Source organism: Filicampus tigris, chromosome 11 (genome assembly GCF_054856515.1).
Source record: "Filicampus tigris isolate MCC_2025a chromosome 11, RoL_Ftig_1.0, whole genome shotgun sequence".
Classification (NCBI taxonomy): Eukaryota; Metazoa; Chordata; class Actinopteri; order Syngnathiformes; family Syngnathidae; genus Filicampus; species Filicampus tigris.
In genome coordinates this window covers 22,904,357-22,920,183 of record NC_141227.1, presented here as the reverse complement: position 1 = coordinate 22,920,183, position 15,827 = coordinate 22,904,357, and the positions used below count along the sequence as shown (strand labels likewise).

Genomic DNA, 15,827 nt, shown 5'->3' with positions numbered 1-15,827 from the left:
AACTTATAAATGGACACCTTGGGAAACGTATTGTGAGAAGATTTAAAAGTAGAGTTTGAAGCTAGGGCGGATGGTTTCAAAATAAGGTTTCAAGCCTGGATTAAGGTTTCAAAGTAGGGTTTCAAGTCTGGCTTAGTATTTCTAAAGATGGTTTGGGTTTGAAGCCTGAATTCAAGTTTCAAATACAGGTTCATGTTTCAAAGTAGGGTTTCAAGCCCGGGTTATGGTTTCAAACAAGGATTAGGTTTCAAGTCATCATTCGAAGAGTGCCGATACCAGGCATCAGCCTTATTTTAAGGTATCTGTACTCGTTGAGGCTGCAGATACCAGCCACCGATACTAAAGGCAGAAAAAAAATCAGAGTAAGTCCTCCTCGGCTGAAGTTGGCGCTGCAGTGTGTTAGCCTGACACATCGGCGAATCATCATCTGCGTCAGGTAGATAGGGTTTCTTCACAATGTTTTGTCATTGTGTTAAATGACATTTGATATCATCATTTGAATTTATATACAGTACATAATTCTAACTGGTTGGGGTTTCAAGTTGAAAACATTTTCATACTTGGGCTAGTGTTTTAAATATGTGTTAGGGTTTCAAAAGTAGGGTTTTAAGGTGAAGTTATTGTTTCAAACATGCATTGGGGTTTCAAAGTAGGATTTTAAACCTGCGTTAGCGCTGCAATTCAATTTTTCAAGTCTGGATTAGGTTCCAAGTTAGGGTTTTTACTTTTAGCCTACGGTAAGATTTCAAACACAGGTTTGAAAACAAAATGAGAGTTTCAAGCCTGGTTTATGGTTTGAGACATGGGTTGGGCTGCTAAGTAGGCTTTCAAACCTAGGTTAGCTTTTCATGTTAGGGTTTGAAGCCAGGATTAGCGTTTCAAGGTAGGGTCTCAAACCTAAAGTCAGGCTTTCAAAGTCAGGTTCCAAGATAGTGTTCGGGTTTCAAGACTTTCAAGGATTTGTTTTGTTTGTTTTTTGCTGCGGCGGCAAGTGCACGTAGGCCTGGCCTGATGTCGAAAAAAAAAAAGCCGAGCGGGATGTGAAAAGTGCAAACCGCAAACAAACTAAGCCGTCTGGCTGCCGCAGCCATCTGCATACAGTTACATTTCATATCTCGCCATCTGAGGCGGGGATTAGAAGCGTGAATAATGGATTTATGTAAATGTCCAATGGGGCTTTAACTAGAAAAAGATGAGAAAGGTTGCACCGGCTCGATTGACTTACAGCCACATGTGAGTGGTCCACGTGTTTTCACGGAGGTTCGCCGTGTCACCTGCGCATCTAAGGGATCAATTAAAGGACAACACAAGGCGCTAGCTGCATTGCAAACCACGCGCCCCTTAAGGGCGGCGACCTGCGGAATTTGTCCTAAAAGGCTCCTAAACGTCAGCAGGCATCTGTGATCGCATGATTCGCCGACAAACACGTATCAGCCTCTCCTCTCGGGGCGGTGACCCGCAAGATCCAGCAGATGGTGCTGTGCTGAAAAATGATAAATCTATGTGTGTAAACTTAAAGCAGCGCTGGGCAAGAATTCGACCTTAATGTTTTCACAACTCTTTTGATGAAACATTGACTTACAAGCAGTTGAATGGGACTTTTGTCATGCCCTGGGGGCGGGGGCGGGGGTCTGTATCGTTTTTACTGGCACTAAGCAACTTTGAGGAGGATGGGAGCAACCCTGGCACACAAAAAAAAAATACAAATGTCCTGAATTGCTTTACGGCATACGCACTTCCTCCTTTCACTACAAGGACGGAAGTCGATTCGAACGTCTATACGCTATTACTGGTCTCATGGCAGAAGCCCCAAAACAAACACAAAAACAAATGTATTGTTTAAACAAAATTATATTCATTACCTCATCGCTATTCATCTTTCACACAGCCACTGGAAATTGAAATGTAATTCAGCCCAACTTGCAGGTCAGCGAGGGCTCAGGATGTCATGAAATGTGGTTGACTTTGGTCAAAACACTACCGCTTTTGTCCAGATGGCGCCGCCATAATCAAGGAAAACTGACATATGACACAGTGTTGCTTTAACATTTACAATGTCCACTGTTCATGCATATAGCTTAAAAATTCAGGGACCTCCTGCATTAGTCACAGCTCTGCTTCACATAACCTGTTGGGACTTGGTAAGCTTCAATGTACCATGCTGAGGCTCCAAATGTTTCTTCCAATTTGACATAGGTTGTTTTAAAGCTAGAGACCACCTTGTCGACAGCACAGAGAGTGCAATCAATTGCAATTTTTTCACATTTAGCTGACACAAACTCAACACAGGGACCGCGTTTCCAGCTTGAAAATGCAAACGTCTCTACTTCTTTGGAGTGTACACGTGAGACAACTACGTGCTGAAAACCTGACTTGGCGCAAATGCGACGTCACTCCCCCAGACGATAGGGCGTACATGACTTCATCCCATAATGAAAAAGACAAAAGACAACACCTGTTGGAACCTGGTTTTTGAAAATGGGGAGAAACGAAGAGAAAAGAAAGCAAAAAAGCAAGAATAATACCCGGCCCGCGAAAACCTGCTCTGAGAACAATGTGATGAAGAAGGAGAAAAAGGGAGAGCAAAATGCAATATAACAAAAGACAACAATAAAACATGTTGGAACCAGGTTGGGGAATCTGTAAATAAGCAAAGAGAAAGGAGCAAAAATCAAAAACATATTTTCCGTATTAAAAACCCCACTGCTGTAATTGTGGCATAACAAAGAATGATCGAAATGGGCACAACTCAAACGTTCCTTTTCAAAGCATATTTTCAAATATGACTCAGTGGCTGCTTCGCAGAAGTAATCTCCTCTGCGCATTAACGATTTATCTCCTTTTATAAGGCAATTTAGTCATCACTGGGCGGTTGCTATGGCGACGGCAGGTTTACTCAGAGACAACTAAATGACCTTATGCAAAAGCCACTCGCTGTTTGGGACCAAATTGCTGTGGGATACGCGGCGCGCAGCGAGGTTAATCCCCGCGCTTCTTCTGCCGGGGACAAATGAAAACTTGTTAATATCAATGTAAAACATCTGTGGGCTGTTTACCGCACAGGCAACATGAGCCAAGAGGAGGGGGTTGGGGGGGGGGAGTTTAGTGGGGGGGCTTGAAGCTCAGTGCCGCATAATAGCCTCTTGTTTTGATTGCTAACGCAGGATACGCAGCCGTTTTCCAGCTTTAAGGTCGGGAAAGATAGAAAGGAAAATGAAGGTAACGCAATATTGTTTTACACCAAATCTCATTATTGTCAGAGATTCCACATTGGAAAAGCTTTGATGAGCCTGGCTGCCTGGCTGCTCTGAATCATATTTGTCTAATAAGCGCTTGGCCGCTCGCAGCTGTCGACACAGAGACGAGAAAGAAAGAGAAAGAGGGAATGAGTCATGTGTTACCCATTTCAAGTGCAATTTCTTGCAATGCAAATGCCTGACATGTGTGACTGCGCACAGGCCGGCGTTTTGGCAACAAGCGCATGGGGAATGCGCAGCCGCTTATTGAGACACCTGCTTCACTTTCGACCCCGACGACTTAAAAAAAAAAAAAAAAAATGATTTTATTGGAGTAGCCAAAAGAGAGAACAAAATGATGATCACAGCAATAACATTTCCTGTGAACTGGTTATAGGGGAACCTGGGGATTAAAAAAAATACAAAAAAAGAGAGCAAAAAGCAATACGGGTCTGTATAGAACCATTAACTTGCGGTTCGGCACCTGCGGATTCAATCATTTAAAACGTAGTTTTTTTTGGAAAGCCTACCCGTTATTTGGTGGAAATGCTTACTGGCAGTATATCCCCACTTACTCACCTTCCTGTGCGTGGGAGGTTATGCCACTTCGTTACGTGGTTTTGAGCGCCACCTGTTGGGACAACAAGAGGGCATCACATCGTCAACATTATCATCATCATCATCATCATCATCATCATCATCGTCATCACGCAGGCAGTGACCTTTTTTGCTACTGTTTTCACTCCTTCAGCCTATACCAACGCAGAGCAGAGAGAGAAAAAAAAGATGATGATGATGATGATGATAATGATGATGATGATGGACACGTTGGAACAAAGACAGGAAAAGTCTGTCTCCTTTCCAAGGTCACGGGCCGGCCTGTCGCTTCCCCTCGCCACCAATTGGCAGGCTGGCTGGGCCCGCTTATTTCAATACAACTCAGCATGAGCACTGCGTGTGAATCATGTGTGTCACTTTACTTATGAGTGTGTGTGTGTGTGTACGTGTGCGTGTGTGAGTGAGTGTACCAGGGTGGACTTTGTGTAGCGAGTGACTTCCCGCACAGGCGAGATAATGAGATCTGTGATTAGAATGCCTGATAAGGTTTTTATGTGACTGCTGAGACAATGTACAAGCTGATTGGTTTATGCAATCTTATAAAAGTATTGAAAGTGAAGGCACACACAATCAATTTCATATGTTGTTGCGTAAAAGAGGAAATGACGTAGCATACAGCATAATCAGGTCATTTTCGTGCCGCACGTTTTTTCTTTGCTGTTGTCCAACAGAGCGTGACACATCAAAACATTTCTAGTAATAGTATAAGTGTGATATGCTCTTAACAATGGTCACTTTGTTTTGTTTTTTAATATATTTTTTAATCAAGTTGATAATGTGATTCCTGAAATATTTCACTTTCACTTTTCTTTTTTTTTTAAGAAGTGTCATTCTTTGTAGCAGTCAACAGTTCTACATTATTTTTTTAATTGACAAATAGTGTGTTATCTTTTAACATTCAACTTTGTTTTATATTTTTTAGGTGAAAATAGTGCTATAGATTGTAAAATCAAATTGTTTTTTATTTCTTTGATGGAAATAGTGTAATGCTGTACCTTGCAACATTCAGCAACTTTCAGTTTACAAAAGTGTTTGTGATCATATAATATTATTTTTTTTAAATATTTTTAAGATAATTGATTTTGTTTCAATACTGCATTTTTGGAAAAACATTTTTTAATTAAAAATACTTTTTAATTTTTTAATTAAAAAATGATTTTATAATATAACTATTTAACAAATGTAGTGTAATACCTCGTATTACCTTTTTGCAATACCTTTTTTCTCATTTGTCTTTGTCGCATTCACTTTTTAAAAATATTTTTGGAATTATTATTTATATCACATAACATTCAACTTTTTATTTTAAATAGTGTAATATCGTGTACAATTAAAAGTAGTGTGATATCTTATAACATTAAACTTTTTTATTTTTATCCTTAAGATTGAAAAATAGTGTGATACTTTGTAAGAGTCAACATTTATTCAACATTATTATGATACATTTTTTTATTTAAGAAAATAGTGTGACCTTTAACATCTTAAATATATATATTTTTCAAGGACACTTATCACAGTCGTTCTGCTTCCAATTCCCTTTCATTGCTTCTCCAAGTGTAATGAGTACTGGTGGTAAGCGGGCTCTCTCTAGTGGTACCCAAAAGAATCACTCCCTAAACACAGCTAAATTGTATGTGACGTTTTATGTGCAATTCATTTGTATTTAATTTAAGAAATGCTTGTTCAAAAAATATATATAAATTTTGTTGGAGTATATTTTTATTTGACTTTTTTGTAGATTACATATCAATGTCATCGTTATTTTTTTTATTTTATTTTATTTCAGCGCTGCGTTAACGTTCAAACTATATGCATAATGCTAAAGTGGCTTATATTAAACTTACAGGAGTTTTAAAACATTCTCTCGTGCCATCGAATGGAGAAGTGTCTCCAAAGTTTTGTCTGGTAGTGTACTCTTGGGAATTCAACCTTTGTCTATTTTTTTTTTAATGATCGCTCTTCAGCCTACTGCGATAATGTCATGTTGGTCATGATTGCGCTACTTAGGGGCAAAAGTTTGAAAACCACTGCATTGTTCTATTTCCATTATTCCCTATGGGAAAAGTACCTTTGTGAGAACTGAACAACCGTGCAACATTTAGCATCAAGTATACTTAGTGTTCTGTTTTCTAACGCTACCGCGTTTTTTTTTTCATAACCGACTCAGCACTGCAGCTGTATCAGCACATTGAGTGTAACCGTGCAGCATGCAGAGGTCTTTGGCGCCCTCATGTGGACGCGGCACGTTTGCAAACGCAGTCCCCAAACTGCTGTCTCTAAATAATCTTCGACATCAACCAGGCAAACTGTCATGTATTCTAAAGCGAGTGGCTTCATGCAGCAACCCCCATTTTCCCACTCCCACTCAGGGGTGGAGCTTCAACTTTGAGCCCACTTTTTTTTCTTTTTTTTTTTGTGCGAGTGCCACAAAGTTCATCGTGCATGTCGAGTTTGTCAGTCAGGGGTGTGCACTGTACCGGCTAGTGGAGGGGGAAGGCAAAAGATGATGCTGAGCGTGTTGAAGTTTACGTGCGCCATCGTGACCAGGGCGCTCTTTCTCTTCGTGTCGCTGGCGGGCGTGTGGCGGGTGACGTGGGTGAAGGGGGACAACATCTTCTGGCTGCTCACGCTGCTCTTCGTGCCGCTTCTGCTGGAGATGATCGTCACGCTGAAGAGGAGGAAAGGACAAGATTATAAATGGTAAAAGAAGCGCATTCCAGACACTTTTTCGGCTCACATCTCAGTCTGATCTGTAAGGCTACTGCTGCTATTGTTTATCAGGACAATGAGGACTGGGTGGTACCCCCCCATAAGTCTGCCCTAAATAGAAGTCTTGCAACATGCACAACAATTCATTGTTGTTACTAGTCGCATGGAAGTATGGGGTTGAGAAACAGGACATGATCACGGATGTTGATTTAAAAAAAAAAAATCACTTTAACTCCAAATTTGACTTGAGTGTTGCAGGGGGCCGATTAGGATCAGAGCTCCCGGCCAGCCAAGATGAATGTTGTACATTTTATGAAAGCAATTTTGTTCCCACATTTATGAAAGACAAGCATACCACATTTAGGAGCCATCAAACCAGTTATTTGAATGTTGAGCCGCATACACATTAACAGTATGCATTTTTTTTTCTGTAGTAGACCAGCCCCCCGTGAGTACTAAAATTACCCCAAAAGTTGACTTTGGACAAATTTTTCTGGACTTTTATCTGAAATGCAATGTACAACATGTAAAACAAATGGACTTTAGTGACTACTTTGAAAAAAAATCCTCTCTTTGTTCTTGCCATCTGTCCTAATACTGTAGGTGTTCTAATGTTAACAGTCATTAGTTAGCTTGTGGGTCGCATACGCAGATGACACAAAAGCTAGCTTCTCTCATTATATTTCAAACAGAGGACAGTGCAGGTGCTGTCTCTGACCACCTGAAATGTTTCCTAGCAAGAAAAAAAGTCATCAAACAACAAAAACAATTAATTACAATTAAATTAGACAAAAATGGGGAACGATAATTCGACTTTACACCGATCTGATCGGCTGTATCGGATCGGCAGATATTTTGCATTTAATGCAAAATCGGTGATCCATTGTCATGTCATAATTTGCCGATCGCACAATGATGTCATTGATCGGATCAGCGCATTCGGACATTATAGCAAACACAATCTCGTCCACGGTTTCTCAGCATATACAGTCGAACGTCCAATATTTTTATTTATTAAATTTTTTTTCCTTGTATTGAATGTTTATCAGCATTTTGGGGAGAGTTTTTAAGGTTTCATTCTTATTACTTTTTCACAATGCATTTCAATAGGCATCAATTATGAACACATTTTGGCTACTCGTGGGCCGGGGAGGTCGCAATCCCCTGCGAATAGCATGGGTCGACTGTACAGTAAATAAACAAGGTGTCCAAATAGATTGAATGTTTGGGTCCCTCTTCTGATTGGATCGGTGATCGTTTTTTCACACTTGCTGATCGGTGATCGGCTCCAAAATCCCGATGGTGCAGAGCCTGATGATAATAGTGTGTTGTTGGTATTGAGTGGTAGGAGTTCAGAAATGTTCCACATATCCTGGTTTAAGACTGTATAGCACTGAAGGTAGCATATTACTCTGAGCAGAGCCCGGTCGGGGAGACGTGGAAGGGATTGAGGCGGGCAAGGCGGGTGCTGTGCTAAATACTGTAAATACTATGTGGTTACACACTTTTCCAGCTTGGTTAAAAGGGCCATACAGTGGGGGAAAAAGATACTTTTTCAAATTTGAGGGATGCTGAGATTTAATTTAGAGGTTCTTGAGCATCCCCCAAAATGGTCTAGTAATGCTTATGATTGCAGCTAAAAAAAAAGTAAGACATGAAATATTTGGATGCCAAAATAGATGTTCTCTCTCATTGATTTACCATAAAATATGGTGTGTCTCCCCTGTGTAGCTGAATGAGGAAACCAAAATATTAGAAACCAGAGAGGAACACTTTTAGGACCTTTTCCTGGAGTCTTTGCCCTCTGCTAGTCCAAGACAGGATGTACAAAACTTGCCGGCTCTGCTTTAAGATACTCAGGAACACTAAAGTCGACCTTCAATTTGCTCCATCTGCATGTCATCCTGCGAAATGTGAAGCCAAGCATTGAAATGTATGAATAAATCATAAGCATATAACAGGAAGTAGCTGGATAAGAGATGATTGGAGCTGTTGAAAGCAACTTTGAAAGTAGCTCTACGCAAACTAATGGTGGCGGAATGTTTATTTGCATGACGTCATTGTGCGTTCTCATGGAGAGCTTTGCATGTTCTCTTTCAGGTTTTCCCCTCCAATCTTTCTCTTCCTCATCAGCATCATTCCCTCCATTTGGATCCTGGAGCTGCACTACCAGCAAGACAAAGCCAGTGACCCTCAGGTAAGCGTCACGTCACATCATCATGGCCACTTTTTTTTTTTTTCAGTCTTTTAGCTTGCTCAGCTTGGCCTGGTGGTTTTCAAATTGCAATACCGTAATTGACTCAATAATCTCATGTCAATACCTTGTTTGACCACAGCTTGTATCCATTATTGATCTATATAATTTCAGAAATTCATGTGCTTTCTTCAGTTCCTCACCACATCTGGTGTTGTTGAAACTGCAAAAAGTGGCAACGACACACAACTGTCAATTTCAAATTAGTTTGGCGACTGCTTTCATATGGTATAAAACAGGGGTCTTCAATCCTGTTTCCCGAGGGCCGCTGTCCTGCCTGTTTTCCATCTCTCCCTATTGCGACAGACCTGAATCACAAGATCGGATAATTAGCAAGGTCTGCAGAAGCTGGATGACGATCCTGATCATTTGAATCAGGTGTGTTGCAGCAGGAAGAGATCCAGGAAAACAAGAAGGACAGTGGCCCTCGAGGAACAGGATTGAAGACCTCTGGTATAAAATATTGAGTTAGTATTACATATTTTTGCAGTCTTTTAGCTTGTTGACCTTTTAATCAAATCTATTTGCGTGACTACTACTTCTATATGTTTGTCTCGTTTGATCCAGTTGTCATTTCTTACATTCAAGCCTTTCACCATGCCAGGTGTTTTTATGCAACTACATGAAAATGCAGATTTCTAAAAATAGGGCTGCACTGAAAAAAATTGTTTTGAATTTACTCCATTTTATTTTGCCATGTGGTCGCACAAAAAAAATCATGTGGATCCAGATACATTTTTTAGGTAAATGCGAAGTCTACGTTAAAAAAAAAAATCTTGATCCAGATGATTTTATTTCGTCCAACCACTTGACGAAATAAAATTGAGTAAATTCAAAAACAAGGAAAAACTTCAGCGTACATAATGGCAGAGTGTTGCTTTTACATTTGATAAAAAATGTCAAATTCTAAAAATACCTATTTAATCAAGTTTATCAATGACCCTACTGAGGACAAGTGCTATAGAAAATGGAGGGATGGATGATCTCATTACTATCCTTAGATCAGGGTCAGGAGCCAAAATGGGTCACTTTTGTTGAGTGGCCAAATGTCAGATTCAAATACTGGAATCTATTCTATTTGTCATGTCTTTCTTGTCATACATTCACATTTTTAGATCGTTGTCATTCATTTCTGAAAAGTGTGTGTCATTACATGATTTATTCTTAACAGGTTTAGTCAGTAGTGACAAATAATCATCAGGCTCGATTCCCACGCCAGACTTGTCAGGTGGGAGTCGTGCAATGCTGTATTATTCCTTGATAAAAGTCTCGCTAAGTGTATTTGCTATCAAATGTCCTTTAATAAGGTATTAACAGACGGTCTACCTTGTTGCAGTGCAAGAAGCTTGACTCGTGGGAGAACGTGAAACGAGTGATCACCCTGAACGAGACCACGGGGGAAAACCTCACATACCAGAACTACCTTGAGGTAAAGCTGACTTCACGTTAGTGTATGATTAGCCTGCGGTGTTGCTGTGCGATGGTGACATGGTCAAGATTATTTTCAGATTTTATTGGAAAACTACTCAGCAGTGTCAGCATTCAGAGTAGTGACACTAGCCCAAAATAAAGCCGATTTGTCAAGAAACTCTTTAGCACACGACTGCTGTCATCAGTCTATATACAGTAGTATCCCCACCCCCTAAAAAAATAGTCTGACTACAGGATGCACATGTGATTTATTTTATTTACTGATTTGGTGTTTGTTAACCAAACTGTTAGTTTTTGAGGAATAATCCTAACTCTGACTAGTTGCATTTCTTGAGCAACTGTGCTCAAGAAATGCTGTGGATACTGTGACTGTGGATTTAAGTTTGTCTTCAGTTTATACCATCAAAAGTAGAGTTACAATAAGGGTTCGATCATCGGACTCCAAGCTAACTATACCTTTTCCTGACATAAAAAGACATGCATAAGTTTACAAGCTGCAAAAGGCAAGTTTCAAAGAATTCAAGTCCATTTACCCATAAAACCACAATGATGCACTCATTGAGAGAGCAAAACCAGCCGCCTTTTGGTTCTGAAGCCAAATTCTTAGAGCCAAGACCTTCCTGACTGAGCTGCTGCCACCCCCAACTTTGTGTCAGTCTAACACAGACAGTCAATAACACGCTGACGCAGAGAAGAAAAAAAAGTGAAATGTATTGCTAATTATACCAACACTGACTTGACATAAGATCTTGGAGCGTTCGAGTTTTTGAATCTCAGACAAATTGGGTTCGCAGTGTGGGGAGAATAAACACGCAAGGAACATTGCACAAAGATGCGAGTGTTGACGTAATGCATGCAGCACCAGACGTCTCAAAATCTCAGGCGCAACTGGCCGTTGGAGCGGGTGAGACAAAGAGCCTTCTCAGGAGGACTGGCCGGAATCCGTTGGGAAAAGTCAGGAAAAGTTGAATCGTGCAATTAAGGCACCAGTGGACAGAAACACGGCTTTGCCGCAATATCATAAAACTGAACATGCTGTTCAAAATGTTACATGCCGAATCAAAACAAGATTTGTTCTACTGTGTCTGAAAGGAGACAAACCGCCAAGAGAAAATGCACACTAAAATCTAAAAAGGAGAATAAAAGTGGTCTCATAAGTGATCCCTGGGGAACTCCACAAAGAAAACAATCCATTCAGATACTAGTATCCTCTTTTGTTTTATTACCACAGACAATAAAATTGGTAATACAACACCGGAACCTTTTAAAAGTAAATATTCAAGCAATTGTGAGATTGCCACTACACCCATCTGTCCCATGAGTCATGGATACACCTCAGAAAGCTTTTATCCCCAAAAAGAAAACACATGCTTGGTCCCTTTTCCTTTTCAGGGTGGGGGTAGGTTTCAAAAACATCCAGCAGAGTCTTGTAACAGCGCGTGAACCCAGTTAGCTGCATGCTACAGCAGTCCAAGCCAAGTGTAAACACATCCAGATGTCCATTTACGAAGAAACAAACCCCCCATCATTTCGGGTTTTCCAGAACATCAACCAGGCGTTGTGCTCCAACGAGTGGATCCTCGCTCTTCACCAGATCCTGCTCATTCTCCTTATCGTGGGAAAGTGGCTCCTGCCCCTGGGGGGCGGCGTCACCAGAGACGAACTCTCTCAGCTCCTTCTGATCTTCGTCGGCACGGCGGCGGACATCCTCGAATTCACGAGTGAGACGCTGTCGGATGTCAAGTGCGTGGCTGTTATCATGTTTGCTCAGCCGGCCTACGCTGAGCTCTGGCGTTTTGCCCCTTATCAATGTAAGAACAATTGTACCAGTACCGAGCACCAAAAGACCAATTTCTTGCTGTGCATTGTCTTTTGCAGAGAGAACAGTCCTCAGTTGGTCTATATCATCTTAGCCGTATGGACGTGGAGCATGTTGCAGTTCCCGCTACATTTGGCTGGTGAGTAAAAATACTACAAATAATAATAAGTATAAATAATGATAATGCCAACAGTGCCAGTGCTGTTTGGTTACTGCTGTTAATGCCAGTCCTCAATTTGAGTCAACTTCCGAATCCCCAAAGAGAAGTTTGGGTTCTCGCTGACAGAGAACCAAACCAGAGCTAAGTCATGAGGTTGCCAATATAACATCCATACGTCACCGTATGCGCCTCTGTTTACAAAGTGGCGCATGACTAGTGTTTGTTGGCACCTTGCCGTAAAGTGGCAGTTGAATGTTTGCTCCAGCGACCTGCGGTCACTGCCCCCGCTGCCGAGGACATAATAGCAACTTTCTCTTTGGGACAGGAAAAAGCTGAAAATCAGGGCTGGTGTTGAGCGTAGCTCCAAACCACGGATGGCACCATTTAGGGAAAATGGTGGTCACCTTTTGACTGAAACTATTGACGCTGTCCAGTGGAACCAGTGTACATTAGCGACCCGATTTAAATCAATCAGATTGGGTTCAGTGAAAAGTGACCCCATGTTGGCTCTTCTACCTTTTGTTCTTTACATTGTTGGTAGCCCACATTGTGACATGTCACTTTTTCAGCACCGGTCATCCGGAAATTAGTCATCTTGAAAATGTGGATCTGGATCAGGGTAATCTATTCCAATTACCTGATTCTGGATAGCAAAAAAATGGGATTTCCAAATCCAGATCATTTTGCTCCAGATTACATTTTTTGAACACCTGGCCCCTGCACATTACAGTCATAATCCCAAATTGTCAACACTTGGTTAATTAAAACAAAGTGACCGTGATAGACTTTTACTTTTCATAAGAAAATGACATGGCAAATAACAAAATGACGGGTACAAAGATTCTATTCCAAGAAAACGAACCCACATCACACAGAGCTAAGACAGTAAATTACACTTTCAAAGATAACTTTTAAAAGAAGAAAAACGAATAAAACTGAAGTTAAACACCCTTTGGACGTTCCCAATGGAGAATAACTTTTTCATCATGTACAAGTGAGCTCTGATTCTAATATTTACCATCATGATGCTTTTAGAGCTCTTAAACCAAACACTCAATAGTACTCGACTGTGGTTCTCGTTGTGTTTTGTTTATTTTGTGACCTATTTGTCAGGGTGTGGCTTTGTGTGCTGTGTTTGTACAGATTGTAAGCACGGAAAATGTTGTTATATACGTGCAACATGTTCATAAACATGCTTCGGTGCTTCACCTTTGGGTGCGCAGCGAATAGTATTATTAAGAGATTGTTGCGTTGTTTGGTTTATTCAAACATCCTACTTGTGGCAGCTGGTCGTCATTTTCATATTAGCCAATTTGCTAAGCAACTTTGGCTACAAACAGTCATCAAGCGGCCATCAGAAAATCTATACTCCGCATAATATGTGTGTACTTTCTTGTCAACAATTTGGGGACAGCTAAACAAATCGAATATTTACAGTATAATGACTTGAACATGATAGGTGGTATCCAATTTTTTGCTGGCACAATGAGGATAAGTATCATGGCAACATTCATGGAAAAAAAAAGATCATGGACTGAGATAGCTTCAGATCAGAATCTGGCCTCTTTCAAATCTGGATTAAAATCTGATACGTATTGGATATCTAGTGAGCACCGTGTAAACGCAAGACTGGATAAACCCGATCAATGTGAGCTTTAAGGCGTCAAAGTACACCCACTGGTGACGTGCAGTAGAAACACTCACACTTGTGGCAGAGCTGTGAGCATGGTGTCCATCTGCTTAGCATGTTGGCCTCATAGTTCAGAGGTTTTGGGTTGAAATCCGGGATTCGGCCTTAATTCCTCCTGTGGAGTTCTCTCTGTGCCTGTGTGGATTTTCGTCAGGTACTCCTGTTTCCTCCTGTGTTACAAAAATGAGCATGGTAAGTTAATTGAAGACTTTAAATTGTCTGTTTTGGCTGTATTTCATAAAGACGAGTTTGAACAACGCAATTATTTCATACTACACGGAAGTACAAAGTTTGACTTGGAGCTGCATAAATAAAAACCTGCCCAAAATGTGTGCTCATCCAACGAGTTATTTTTTTGAGTGTGTGGACAAATAATATAATTTTGGCTTACTAAGCAATTGTGACCCTCTCCTTCAGGTACAGTATATCTGCATGGCTGTATTATACTGCCCTCTGGGGGCTAAGGCGCACACACCAGAAGGCAGCAGCAAAGTGTCCACTGAATTGATGCAAAAAATGAAGCAAAAACGTTATTGTATTTCCGCGCATTTACTTATAGCGGTGCTGTACGTTTTTTGTACAACATTATAGAGTACTTGCTGTCTTATTAAAAACATATTACAATTTTTGGGCAGGGAGGTTGGAATGATTTCAAAGGGGAAAGATGATTTGAGACGCGAGTGTCACGAAATGAATTAAACTCAAATCTCGAGGCACCATTGTATTCATGTAGACGTCAAAGGAGGTTGTTCACATTTATAAAAGAATTCCCTCTTGTTTCCAACAGTGGTGAACTCCAAGTCGGACTCAGTGGACGACCAGGATTTACGCAAGGTTTCCCTCTTGACCAAACACAGCACGGACATTTGGGGTATCGTGGAGGCCTTGTTTATCCAGGACGGCCCCTTCCTGATGGTGCGGCTCACTGTCATGACCTACTTCGACGTCTTCCACCAGATGCTGGTCTTCTTTGCCATCAAGAACTTCCTGGTGGTCATTTTGAACATGTACAGGCTGGCCGTCATCTGCCAGGACTTCAGACCTTCTCGGAGTGGCAGTGGCCTGGGCAGCGCCATCCCATAATTAGGTGGAATCAATTGTCTTGGGTAATATTGGGTAAAAGGGAAAACCTGAGTGATTCTTAAGCAGGCCTATTTTGATTGGACGATAATACGTTTGCGTTGTATTCTTGTGTCCCGCAAAGTCGGTTCATCGGGAAAAGTACACTTTTCAGCCATGTCCTTTCTTTCACTTGGTGCAACATTCAGTGTCCGTGCTTGATCCTTCTCTTGCTAAACTCACAGGACAATTGCTCAGTTCTCATAGACGATTGGACTGGAGTAACCGGAGTTGTGTTAAAGCTGAAGACACCGGCAGATGAACAAGAAAAGAGGAAGCGGGACAGGAAAAAAAGGGGTCTCTGAAGGTTTCTGGATCCTTTTGAAAGTGTGTCAGCACAACAACAAAAAAGCCAAAACAAAATAGTCCTCTAGCCTAGATAAGATAAGACTTTCCATCCCAATTCTTGCCGTCTGAGCATGAAGGTCAGAAGACATGGGAAAACGCCTAGTCTGTGGCGAAGTGGTGACGGAATCGGGAGATTGGAGGAAGCGTTTGAACTCAGTCAGGAAGGTGAAACAGAACGTACTCAACTGTAAACACGGGGTAATTACAGTATTTCATTTAATGCTGACTAAGACTGTTCTTCCCTGTTTTTTGCTAAACAGAAACACACTTTTCAAGCATTGATGTTATTTTTATATCTGCTATAAAAAGACTAATAAGACTATAAAAATCATCTCACAGTGTCCTATAGGGAATCATGTACTGTAAATTGCATTTCATAGGAGACAAGAGTACGTCCACAAGGGATTCATTTCGTTCCGTTTATGTAGTTATTGTTTAAAAAC

The 15,827-nt window shown here is 41.0% G+C and overlaps 2 protein-coding genes across 4 annotated transcripts in view; one reads left to right on the top strand and one right to left on the bottom strand.

The window, feature by feature from the left end:
* Positions 1–15,827, bottom strand: part of arid5b (AT-rich interaction domain 5B) — a 121,016-nt gene that overhangs the window by 103,476 nt on the left and 1,713 nt on the right. For both annotated transcript variants that reach the window (XM_086044573.1, XM_086044574.1), the window contains exons 2-4: positions 13,932–14,087; positions 6,332–6,522; positions 3,816–3,867 (exon numbers count right to left, since the gene is read on the bottom strand). The gene's annotated coding sequence lies outside the window, so the exon portion shown is untranslated. The remainder of the gene's footprint in view (positions 1–3,815; positions 3,868–6,331; positions 6,523–13,931; positions 14,088–15,827) is intronic.
* On the top strand, positions 6,250–15,772 carry LOC147140205 (transmembrane protein 26-like). 2 transcript variants are annotated; one of them, XM_086044577.1, is made up of 6 exons: positions 6,250–6,554; positions 8,664–8,760; positions 10,154–10,246; positions 11,792–11,991; positions 12,127–12,206; positions 14,705–15,772. In XM_086044577.1, the coding sequence occupies exons 1-6, from the start codon at positions 6,358–6,360 to the stop codon at positions 14,998–15,000; spliced, it is 963 nt and encodes a 320-aa protein (XP_085900703.1). In that variant the 5' UTR covers positions 6,250–6,357; the 3' UTR covers positions 15,001–15,772. The 2 variants fall into 2 exon arrangements, with proteins under 2 accessions (XP_085900703.1, XP_085900704.1); XM_086044578.1 differs by lacking the exon at positions 11,792–11,991.

Bases quoted from the DNA above. Each gene is read 5' to 3' on its own strand.
- LOC147140205 (XM_086044577.1), top strand. From the start codon at position 6,358: ATGATGCTGAGCGTGTTGAAGTTTACGTGCGCCATCGTGACCAGGGCG. The intron at 6,555-8,663 runs GTAAAAGAAGCG...GTTCTCTTTCAG, and splicing joins AAAGGACAAGATTATAAATG to GTTTTCCCCTCCAATCTTTC. The intron at 11,992-12,126 runs GTGCGTGGCTGT...TGTCTTTTGCAG, and splicing joins GAGACGCTGTCGGATGTCAA to AGAGAACAGTCCTCAGTTGG.